Raw genomic sequence first — 12,676 nt, forward strand, 5'->3', positions numbered from 1 at the left:
TTTCAACAAGATCCATGCATTTCCCTGGGAAAATGGTGAAAATCCCCCCCCCCCTCAAAAAACCCTCTTAGATCTGCCCCAAAATTGAATGGGTTCTTTCTTTACCCATATTGCATCCTTTCACCAAGTTTCATGGAAATCTATTCAGTAGTCTTAGCGTGATCCTGCTCACAAACAAACAAACAAACAGTACATTTCGGTTGATACACATTTTCCGCTGATGAGAAATGAATCGATCACCACTGAAGATAATAAAAACAGAGTCATCATGTCAGTTTTGTTAAATACATGATTTATGTGCACAATCTGAGTTTCAAAACTAAGATTTATCATTCTGAGTGACAGTACAGTAGCTGCCGAAGGCATCAGAGTATTCTACACATCACAGCAGCCTTTGCTCAAAGCGCTCCTCTCCACTTGAGGTTGTCAGTAACTGCTGGATTCTCCGTGTGTTCCAATGCCTCCACTATCTCTGAGTAGCAACAAAAATGATTATGTTTCTTCTACAGTGCGGTATGATTACAATGTGTGGATCATTGTTCACAGTGTGCGTGTAAATGGTCAATGGAAGTGTGCTGGGATTTAATGGAGAGAGCGAATAAAAGAAGATTTGGCTGGTTGAGCCCAGAGCAATGTAGCCATCATAGCAGTCACACTGTTTGCTCCGTACTCTTCATGTTCATTTATTCCTTCCAAAATTAAAATGTTTGTTTTCTTCTCAGTCATCTGAAGGCACAAGTAAAAGACCTGGCGCCAGGCCTCATCAGACACAGAGCAGCACACCGATTCGCTCTGCTGCAGAAAATCCAAAAGAAATGATGACCCACACTGTTGCACGACTAAAGCTGGATGCAAGACTACTATGATGGCTACTGTGATAGTGACGGATAAATAATACTTCATTATGTGATTATGGGACCATTTGATTCAATGTGAATGTTGAGAATTACTAGTTATTCATGGCAGATATTTGCTTGAGGGGCAATAGGCGACGGCTGTTTGTCTGTTACACAGGTCAATGCGATCAGACATTCAAAGAGTGTATGTATGTTATGCTGGCCTGGCTCTATCAAAACAACCAAATCTGCTTACTAGCACAGTGCGGACGCAAGAAACAAGATCAATTGTGAGCTTTAGATGTGCTGGTGGATATATTTTTTTGTTTCTTTCGGACAGAGGCTAACCAGGAATACTGTCTACATGACTTCGCACATCGTAAAGGTCGATTTGATAGCATCATATTTCTCTATGAAATCCAACTAGTGTCTGAAACTGATCAAAATAGGCTTACCTATGTAATCTGAATGTTACCTAATTATTTTGTTTTAAGCAAAATTAAGAATAAATGAATCATATGCCAATTTATATCCTTATCATAAACCTCCATGTAAATTTGATATTAATCGTGGAAAATTAAACAAAGTAAATGCCATCTGGTTCCTCAGTGTTTAGGACAAAATTGCCACAGCAGGCTCTTATTGAACGCAGCCTTTTTTAAAGTTAGATGTGAGCTTTTTTTCGAGTGATGAATGGGACGGTGAATTTAAATGTGACGAAAGAGAAAGAATATTCAAGTGAATTCTACTTCATATAACTGAAACCAAATCGTTATTATAGCTGACATCACTGTCGAATCAGTCGAACTCTGAAATACCACCAGATGGTCGCCGTGTTAAAAAGAATACTGAGACTATTTGAATTTGAGTCTGCCGTCACATTGTGGGAATCTGTGGCGCCGAGCGTGGCTCCCGGTTTCAATGATGAATACTGACACCGCTAACAAGACATCTCAGGGGACGCTAAAAAAAAAGGACAAGCGCATGACAAATGTTTTTCCACAGTGTGCCAAAGTGTTTGTGGAAGAAAAATTACAAGTGAAATTCAGAATGTCCTTTCAGAGCTAATGGGGAATAAATTATATAAATGGTAAATGGAAGGCAGTGTGCCATTACAATGTGACTGAATTAAAAGTGAACTCATCTCAACCCCTGCTGTCCTTCGGATCCTGGACGTGACACTAATGCCCAATCTGCTCCTTCCGGTGTGTCGCTCTGTCTGTATTTCATCTTTTTCTCTACTGTGGTTCTTCAGTCCATGCAGCCCTTTAAAAGGGAGGATTTGTCAAAAAGAAAAAACTGTCCATTTCACTCAAAGCAAAACCAATTTGAATTGGTTTCTCCAGTGTTTCTTAACTTTAGAGTTGGAGACCCAAGAAAGGTTGATTTCCAGAAAGAAGCTACATTCACTCAGCTTGGGTCCCCCGGCTGAAGGAGTTCGACTGTGTGTGCTGCATGCGGGATGCAGACAGGTGGAGGAACAAGGTGGATTTCAGTTTTCAGAAGATGGTTCAAATGTCCCTTTGGAGAGGCTGTCAGGCAACCAGACCCAGGCGGGCGATCTTAGCAGAGAGGAACGAGTGGAGGATGAAGACGATCGGTTTTGGACACGAGTGGAGGTCCAGTTGCTGCAAGAAGAGGGGGAGCAACAGAATTAAAAAGTAGATCAAGAGGAATAATGCTAAACATGACAGAGATGAAAAAGAGGAGAAGAGAGTTTGTGAAGCTCATCAAACCATACATGTATATTCAAAACTAACTCCACAGTCAACCGTTCTCCACGAGGCGGGGATTAGACAGTCCGATTTGTACACTGTACTGTGCACTGTAAGCACACAAATGCCACGTCACTGTGACTAAAGCTCTGCTCAAAGCCTGAATCAACAGCGGGTGGTTTCAACAGTATTATGACTGATATCCTGTTCCTCAGGCCTATATGGAGATTTAACCTATAAATTCAACATAAATAACTGTTAAATCCCTCTGATTTAACACTGAGCAACTTTCAGAAGTTACCTCATCTCCAGGAAACCCAGCACAGTGAAATGTGAGAAAACTTATACGACATTGGTCCACAAAAATGCGGAAAGTCAGGATTTTCAGGAGTTGAGATAAATAAAGCTATGCTGGCAGCATGGCTCAGTAGGGATGGCAACGTTAGTGAGTCAGTCCATCACTCTGATCCAGTCTGAAATATCCCAGAGTTATTGGATAGATTGCCACGACTCTTTGTGCAGACATGACTGGAGCCAATTGAATCCCAACAGCTTTAGTAATCCCCTGACTTTTCATTAAGCGCCACCAGCAGTTCAGTGTTTATGGTTTACAGCAGTGGGGGAGTTGCAGGGGGGGGATGAGCGGTGATAAGCCAACCCCTTTAAACCAAAATTACCAAAACCTACCCCCCCCCCCCCCCCCTTTTCTGCCTAAGAGACTGTACTGCATGTGCATGATAGAGTATAAGTGTGAGCAGGTGAACATCCTATAGTTAATGCTGCTAACCAAATGTATTTAAAAGTTGTAACCAATTGGCATCAAGAATAACAGGAGGACAAGGAGAAATTCTGTCTGTCTGTGTCCGTCAACACATTCAGAATGATTTTACCATCTTCAGCAGGTGGGTAAGATTCACTTTTTTAACCATGAACCTTCCCTGGAAAAAATTTACAAATTGCCTTCTTGTTTTGAGTGAAAAGACTAAACCCACCTTTGGTACAGACATTTAAATCCTCCTCTGAATGAACTGCAATTACTTTAACTTTTCATCTTACACCCATGAAATTCATGAGCCTCATCTGTATTTTCTGTTTAGCACTTATTTGCAAATGTCAGCATGACAACACAATAGGTGAAAGTTGGTGAACAAGGTAATTACTGTATTATACCGATCCTGCTTTGCACAGCATTCAGCACAAAGCACCATTGTGTCTAAATACAGCTTCCTAGAGGTAATTCTAGGTGTTTGTTGGTCAAAAGTGCTTTTGTTATCGCATCACTTTCTGCTGCCTCAAATTGGAAATGAAACAATGTGCCTTACACATCTGGTGCTGGACCAGAAACAGACTGCACTACGCTTCAAGTTCTTCTTTGCAGTGCTCACTTTGGCCGGGTGTAAGATAGAGCCCCTTAGTCTTGTTCCTGTCTTTCTGATCAACCAGAGCAGTGTGTGAAATTGCTGTGACAAAATTCCTGCCAAGTAATGACAGGATAGTCAACACTGAAGAGGAGCTAGAACTACTGCCCTGCGTTTCTATGCCTCCGCCAACAAAAACATGTGAGGCCACCATGACCTTGAACTTTGAACACCCAATTCTAATCATGTCATCCTCCAGTCCAAGTGACTGTTTGTGCCAGATGTAATGAAATTCCCTACGGGTGTTCCTGATATATCACGTTCACAAGAACATGCGGTCACCGTGACCTTGGCCATAAAAATCCGTTCATCTTTTAGCCCGAGGGAATGTTTGTACCAAATATAAAGATATTACCTAAAGGGGCTGTGTTGACAAGGCAAGATTGTATCTCCCACAATTGACCAACAAGTCGTCTTACAACATTTTACTTGTTACTTTGTGTGTTGTCAATATGTGTTTTTGTGACCATGACTTTTACTATCAATGTTATCGTGTTTGTTTCCATCTTTTTCCATCCGCCAATGTCTTGGGATTTTTATAAAGCCTCGTCTGTGACTGTGCTGGGACTCAGAATCGCTACAGACGGTAAAATCTGTTCTGATAAGGTAGCCAACAGAGGGTTTTGAATCAAAGCTCGCAAGTCGTTGCTTATTTGCCTTCAGCATATACTGAGCAGTCAGACATGAATGGATGAATTTGAGAGTAGTCTGAAACAGAGCTACATGGAGACTGTCATACAGACAGATCGGGGGCCTTGATACAAAACACCTCGGCTTCCAGTTTCTAAATCCCAATCCCATAAGCCTGGAGAATAAATATTTTAGTTTTCACTTGAGTTCCCAGCATGCAGTCAATCACAGCGCTGTGGCTTTGTGAATGATGAAACATCAGTGTTGTTTTTCTGTGTAAAACCAGTTTGTATTAGTGCCAGGGGAGAGTAATAAAAGAGCTGCAAGAGTTCAATCTCCTGTCTGTCACCCACATTAATATTCATATCAGCGTTAGATCCAGGAGGCTGAGAAGTGAAATTCTTACAAACAGAGATAAGGAACATGGGAGTGTTTTTGTTTGGTTGTTTTCAGGTATACACATTAAGTTGGTCTTGATTACTTTAAGTGTGGCCCCTGAGCAGTAAAAAGATTAAACCTCTCACAGTAAGTGACAGGTTCTTTTTTTAAAGAAAACTCCACTCTTGGACGCTCTTACCTTGGAGGGCCTGTGTTTGTGTGATTCTTTTTATTACATGAGTTATTTTGTGTTGAAGTGCTGTAATTCACTTTCTGCTGTAGCACTCTCCCTCCGCCTGGCTTCTATACTTCTGTACTTGTGTTTCGCTTCATTTCCCAGAAGGCTTTTCTCAACCCCCCTGAGAGTGGATATGAACTTGTTGTTGTTTACTGTGAGTTGTACATGTCCACAGCCAAGTAGGCTCTATATTGTTTGTTTTATTTCCCCATCATCATAACTTGTAACGCAAAACTTCAAAAGCTCAGTTAATGGTATATTTCTAGAAGATGAAAGAAAACCATTTGAACTCAGTCGTACTTAAAACAGAACAACTGTGTGGGAAATTAAATTCAAACATAAAAGTCAGTCCTGTGCCACATTTCCTTTGAATTGAATTCTGGTACTACTGCTGCAAAAACTGCCACATCAGCCTCTTTCATGGAGGTTTCCTGCCTGTGGGCTTGTTAAATGTAGGTGAATGTAGAAAGGGATTTCTAATACTCACATTTCTTATATTCAAATAAGTAACTCAGTATAATAATAATCTGTGTTTAGCAAGTTATACACTGATTATTATCCACTAAATTGATACCTATAATGTAAAACCACTCAGTTACTTTTAGTAATAAAAGTTACAATATTCTAAGTTGGATACAGAGCTCCTTTCAGAACATGTCTTATTACATTTTGTGCATGAAAACATAAAGCTTTAGAAATACATGTATACATATATTTAAAAAAACACACTCACAATCTCCCCCTCCTTCCCTCCAAAGTCGAGGGACAGCATGCGAACTCCGTCATCCGAGGACATCTTGAGTTTTTCGTAGGGGTAGGAGAGCAGCACCCTGGGCCTGGTGGGAGTGTGCGCTCCTCCCGCGTCCCCGTTCTCCCCATCGTCCAGTTTGGGGTCAGCCAGCACAGAGAAGCCCTGTTCGTAGTGAATCACCAGCCTGCACTCCTGACTCTGGTACATACAACCTGATGACACACAAAGATGATGCTTGTCATTGCTAACAAGACAGATTTGTCCCAGCATTAATAATATAACAGATTAGATAGCGTGGAAATGTGAATCCTGGTTGTAGTGCATGAGTAGTTACAATGATAAGTAAGTTAGAGTGTATGAAAAATATCAGATATATTTCAAATAAATATTGTCGACTTCAAAACTGCATTTCATCTGCGTCTGTCCTTGGGAAATCTCATCTCCTCCTTACTTTGAAAAGTTTTCTCTTGTCTAATAGCTTCAGTTCAGAGACATTCACTATGATTAATGTCTTATGAAAGTAAGTTTTGAGTTTTGTACAAAGTTATTTCATTTTCTGTGTTATAAATATAGAAGATATGAATGACATTCATGCAGATTGTTTCCAACACCTAAACTGTGGGCCTCTGTTTTGCATTTCATTAAACAGACGGACACACACACACACACACACACACACACACACACACACACACACACACACACACACACACACACACACACACACACACACACACACACACACACACACACACACACACACACACACACACACACACACACGTAAAAGAAAACATTCACTTGTTTTATTATTTCTTTGCTCAGAAGCAAGCAGCAAATATATTCAGAATATTCAGAATTTAATTGAATGACATTGAATTACTGCTCAGCCTCATATTGCAGTGTAATACAGTGGATTTATCATGATTTGATAACAGAAACAAAACTTAAAACAAAGACAACAAGATAGAATCTGGTGTTTTTTCAGCTTTCATGTTGATCTACTGAGAATATTCTTGGCTGTTTTCTTCTTACTTTTCATAATACATAAATACAGTGTTTTATGTTTTCCTACCATTTATTATGCAAGTAAGGCTAAATCTTATGATCTGTAATGAATCCTACCTTCATGAATATTATAATATCCAGAGGTTTTTCACATTCGTACCAGCGAGGGAGGGTTAAATGTTAGAAGAAAACCTCTCAGACAGCACCGGTTTTGGCAAGAAGCGACTAAGAAACTGCAGGACAACCTAACACACTGCATTTTTCATGCTTTCCTTATTAAAACATATTGTACCATTTTGTTGACAGAAGTGTTTCCATCTTTAATGCTGCTGCGGACGTCCTGTTAATACATAAGTAATCCGTGTCCCGTATCTCCTCTCTTAGCTGTGGATAACACATTACAATTTCAGTGACACACTCTTCATTTCACGTGCAGACCATCCGACTGAGAGCGTAATTTAAGTGATCTACCACATTTCTGCACTTCATGTCCCACTCTCTCTGCTCCCTGCTCTCAGCATGTGTCTTGCTCGAAGCTGCGTGTGCTATCTTTATCTGCTCTCCCAATTTACCTCTTTCTTTTGCCTCTGCTTTAATGAAGAACCTTTTTCCTCTCCACACTGCACTCTGTCTTATTTTATTCAATACCTTGACAGAGTTCCCCCCCCCCCCACACTCTCTCTTTCTCTCTTGACGACATCTGATCCACCAGGAAGAGTGGTTGTGTGACAAAGAGACGGCGAGCGAGTGGAGAGTAGTAATCTTTCCATTGTTTGCTGACAGACTGAGCAGGATGTGCACGTGTGTGTGTCTGTGTGTGTACTTTTATCTTTGTGAGGACCATTTTAAGCATAGACCCTAAAGAGGGAGGTCATTTTGACTGCACCTCACTTTTTCAAATGCTTGTTTGAGGGTTAAGACTTGGTTTTAGGGTTAAGGTTAGAATAAGGTTAGGGTAAGGGGCTTATTATGTATATATAGTGAGTGTGTTTGTGTGCGTGCGTGTGCGTGTCGAGCATGTACGAAGAGGACAGCGTTGAAGTGTGTACTTATGACTGTGAGAGTGTGTGCGTAATGCCTCTTTGCAGGGAGGAATAGGAAGAGCATTTTCCATTCAGCAGATCCAGAACGTTAAGACGAATGCAGATGCCTATACGAGTGTGTGGCTTCTCTCTCTTTGAGCTACACAATACCTATGGAAATGTGTTTACGTATACGTATGAGTGTGTGTGTGTGTGTGTTGTTGCTGTTTGTGGGCCTGCTCCAGTCTTTTTTATCTGACTATCAACAGGCTGTTTCTCCGTCTACTATGTCAAATCAAAACACGCTAATCGCCATTTACCAATCTAAATCCCTTCCTCGCTCGCCTCTTTATCAAAAGGCGATTATGAAACACACATTCACGTCTCACTGTACTCAAACACAACTCACAAATAATTCCTCTGACTTTACCCAGAGAGTACCATGTGGATGGGTTGAACTGTAATCAAAGTATTAGTAATGCACAATAAATTGCATTGGATTTTCAGGGATTGTTTAAAGTGTTTTGCACATTTTATCGATGTAAGAGAGAGTAACATTGTTTCTTTATTCACTTGTGGGTGTTCAGCAGAGGGATAAATGAATGAAAAGCCCTGAAATATCTTATTCACAATTACAAACAGGGCTTCAAAGGTGAGTCGAATTTGTTTGATTGCCAATCAGCAGTAATCGCTGTAAAAGTGATAAGTTAATTAGGATTTTAAAAAAGAAGTTTGCAAAGTCAGAGCCTAAATTAAAAACAGGCCCCCTTGTAAAATAAAACTGCAGATTTATTCATAATGCCAATGGGGGGGCTGCCTTTATATATCTAAATTATAGATGGCGCTTCAGGTCCGTGCATCCACCCATCGATCCTTCCACCTTTAAGGGTCATGGGGGGTGTTTGAGCCAATCCCAGCTGACGTTGGGTGAGAGGCGGGTGCACCCATGACAGGGAAAGATAAAGTAACTAACCCAAACTAATGGAACTAACTCTAACGTTTCACTCTCACTTTCTCACCTACAGTCAGTTTAGAGTCTCCAATCAACCCTCACCCCCCGATGTGCATGTGTTTGGACAGTGGGAGGAAGCCACCTGGAGAAAACAGCTTCAGGCTCAGTTCAGGCGAAAGGAGCAGCTGACTGACATCAGCTGTTTCAACCATGCTTCACCATCTTGGCTACCAGCTTACCACTGACATCCAGTTCAGATCCACGCCAGTGTCCAGAGCACAAACTGTTTATTGTTGCAGCTCTCTCTGCCACATTTCCCTCGTGTTAATGTGCTTTTTTTTTCGTATTATCTAAAATTAACACTTATATCTGTTAAGTGAGGATTAGCTCTCCCAGCAGAATTCACATTACCGGTTAGTTTCTTTGAGAGCTCCCCCATAGAGCAGAGCCTGTTCCGCCAAATCTAACTGCATCGTGGGTTTGAGACTTTGTGATTCAGGAGAGCAGCAGAATATTACATTAATCCATCCTCTCCTTATCAACTGTGAGCCACACTGAAAACAGCAGGGGCGGTTTGATTAATACATCAGGAAGTAATGTTGATAAGAAGGAAAAATGAGGCATGCTCCCTGTCGGATATACTGTTTTATATCCTAAAGAAACAGCATTCGTGATAAAAAAAAAAAATGAGTCTCATAATGTGTAATATTATTTTGATGATGTATAAACAACATGGCAAGACAAACGGCTCCCTAATGGCATAACAGCCCTAAATGGGGCAAAGAGTGTGGGGTCTTTGTCGTGTCCGGGAGTGAAAATTAGACCCGAAACTCAACTCTTCTACCTGAGAGCCTTGATCTTTGGGGCAAGCCGGGTTTCCCACCAGAATACACACACACACACACACACACACACACACACACACACACACACACACACACAAACACGAACACGAACACAGAGAAAGGGGCTTTTCAGGCTGCAACAAAAGCCCTTCTCTCTGCCAGGCGGTGAGTGGAAGGGACAGGGGAGGGGAGGGAGGGGTGCGAGTGATAACACCGAGAGAGGACCTGAATGAATGGGGGCAAGAGAGGGACAGTGGGAGAGGAGGGAGAAACCAACTCTGTCACCATAACAACAGGTGGAAACGTTAACAGGTCATTAAAGGACAGAAACTTGGTTTTCTCAGCCGTTTGTTTTAAACTTGTAAATTATATTAGCAGCAGGTAAAGCACTTCAAAGTTTCAAAACTGCTTCCCACTGCGCTCGACATCAAGTGTCACAGCAGGTTAATGGGTTAATTTCCCACACTGAGGCAAAATTGCTTTTTTAAAGTGCTCTGTTTACCTGGTCATTAAGGAGTCCCAATCGACCGCCGAGACTGAGACTTTACAGCTGTCACCTGTGACACCTCAGGTCTGAAAGCAGAAGCAGTAACTTTTAACCGGTAAACTTATCATGAAGTCATTTTTATTCTGCGGTTCAAGATCATTCTCGACATTGGAAACAGTAGATGAGAGAACAACGTCACTACTGTAGACTGGGCGGTACATAAAAATGGGCGACGCATCTCTATTCCCTTCCACTATCTAGAAATCCAAAATATCCAAAGACAATCCACAGCCAAAATATCACGGCTACAAACTCCGTCATCTTCAGCATTTAGAGTCAGTGGCGATTGGGGTACGGAGCCGCGACAGCAGGGTCCCACCGCTACACACGTCAGTCTCAGTACATCGTAATGTTTCTGCCTGTTTCTTTTATAGCATCAAATAACGAATCAAAAGTGATTAATTAAAAGTTAATAGAAAAGTGAACACTTGAACAAGTGTGACAACAACCACCTAAAATGACAGATACCATCTTAGAGAAAAATTTACTTGACGTGTATTTAGACTTTTTAGTTTGGTCCATATGTCCCATCCAGTAACATGTTTGACCTGTATTGCATCCAGCCACCAGGTGGGGGTCGAGACGTTTTGACCTCACTTTTGAGGAGCGGTCATGTCGTCCAGCACGAGGTTCATCTAGAAGCTGTCTTGACACTTTTCAGTAGCTGTTTAGCTTAATTCACCACATAGACTGGAAACTGGGGTAAACAAATAGCAAGTTTGGTTTTTGTATGAATTAAACCGTTATTATATAAACCGGGAGGTGGATTTTAATAAGCATGTTAGCATGAGAACTATACGGCTGTGTCTGAAATCACCCGCTCATTCACTACCAACCACTTTACTATATAGGGTCTTCTATATAGAGGACTATATAGTGAGCTCATCAGGGAAAAGATCAAAAATGCTTTCGGACACAACTCAGCGCTTAATGACGTCACTGTTGCAGGATTATGACGAACAACAACAATAACGTCGACCGGTAGAAAATCCCACAGTAAATTCTAAATATTTATTTCACACTTAGTATACGTTACGGTAAAAAAAAAACATGTTGAATGACCATCTTTGAATGTAGAAATAAACTTGGGTTTGTGCTGTGATGCTCTGCTCGTATTTACATGTCTACGACAGGTTCGGCTGTTCCTGATGCCCTCGCTCCTCTCGCCTCTCCGCCGCGAACGCAGTGCATGATGGCTCCAGAAAAGCCCCAAAATTAAACGTTAGCATGTTTTTTCTTTCTTCAAATAACATTTTAAATATTATACAAAATGTATTTCTCTCCACTCTGTGTCATGTTTCACTGCTGAGCATCAAACTATAGATTTTAGTTATGTTCATTCAGACAGACAAGTGAGACAAACAATAAAAGACACAAAGGCTGGTAAACTCAATGTTGTGACTACATTTTTTGCAATACCTTATCCTGCTAATTCCTTAAAATATCAATGTCACCTTTAAAAAGTCACATTGGACACAATGATAACAGAAATAACAGCAGGCCAAGTGCTGGTGACATTTTATTTCACATCTGAATAAATTACTTTCCCCATTAAAATCCCTCAAAGAATGGCCTGCTGCCCGTTAAGTGATTGAGAGTAAATCTATCTTCAGAGCAAATCTTTATCACGAGCCCTGACAGTGAATAAACCGCCGCAATGATTTATCAGAATGTTACACAAATGAAAAGGCCATCAAGGTCAGCCCGACGATTCCTCAAATGGCAACTGCTGAGAAATGTGTGAATCAACGCATTATCACACTTCTCCTCAGGAAAGTTCCCCTCAGAGGAAACGGAGGGCTTAGTGCTCACATCAATCTGTTTCTGGAAAGTTACGGGATCCAATTCGAGACAGAAATTCAATAGTGAGCGATAAAGATTATATAGGATTCCCATTTGTCTCATTCTTGTCTCCGACTCGTGTTGTAAATCAGCTGTAAAGTACAAAATTAAAGATGCTATAACAAATATTTTTAGCCCGTCTCTCGAAAGGCAACGTCAGACTGACAGTCCAACCTTTTTCATCTAGAATGATATTAAAATTATTGGATGAACTGACATAAAATCATAGTTTCTACAGAATGAACCCTAAAGACCTGTAGATCCGCTGACATCAAGCACCACCATTCTTCTCCACCAAATTCGGAGGCAAGCTATTATTTGAGCTATCTGTGATGCCCAGTGTACTTGAATGGTCGTGTGTATTATTAGTATCACATGCTTGGCTAGACTAGATTTCCATTTTAAGAAGAAAAGGTATTGTGAATATATCCCTCTGAGCTGGTGGCAGTTATGAATGAGGAAGGAAGGATGTGGTGATGATGCAACAGAAATGA

The 12,676-nt window shown here is 41.0% G+C and overlaps 1 protein-coding gene across 1 annotated transcript in view; it reads right to left on the bottom strand.

Annotated features, from left to right (window-relative positions):
* Positions 1 to 271: 271 nt before the first annotated feature.
* The window catches only part of sntb1 (syntrophin, basic 1), a 37,878-nt gene continuing 25,473 nt past the window's right edge, over positions 272 to 12,676 (bottom strand). The window contains exons 7-8 of the mRNA XM_034611594.1: positions 5,949 to 6,178; positions 272 to 2,464 (exon numbers count right to left, since the gene is read on the bottom strand). Of these exons, the coding sequence (XP_034467485.1) occupies positions 2,372 to 2,464; positions 5,949 to 6,178 (323 nt within the window). The 3' untranslated portion in view covers positions 272 to 2,371. The remainder of the gene's footprint in view (positions 2,465 to 5,948; positions 6,179 to 12,676) is intronic.

The sequence above is a fragment of the Hippoglossus hippoglossus genome, chromosome 16 (assembly GCF_009819705.1).
Source record: "Hippoglossus hippoglossus isolate fHipHip1 chromosome 16, fHipHip1.pri, whole genome shotgun sequence".
Classification (NCBI taxonomy): domain Eukaryota; kingdom Metazoa; phylum Chordata; class Actinopteri; order Pleuronectiformes; family Pleuronectidae; genus Hippoglossus; species Hippoglossus hippoglossus.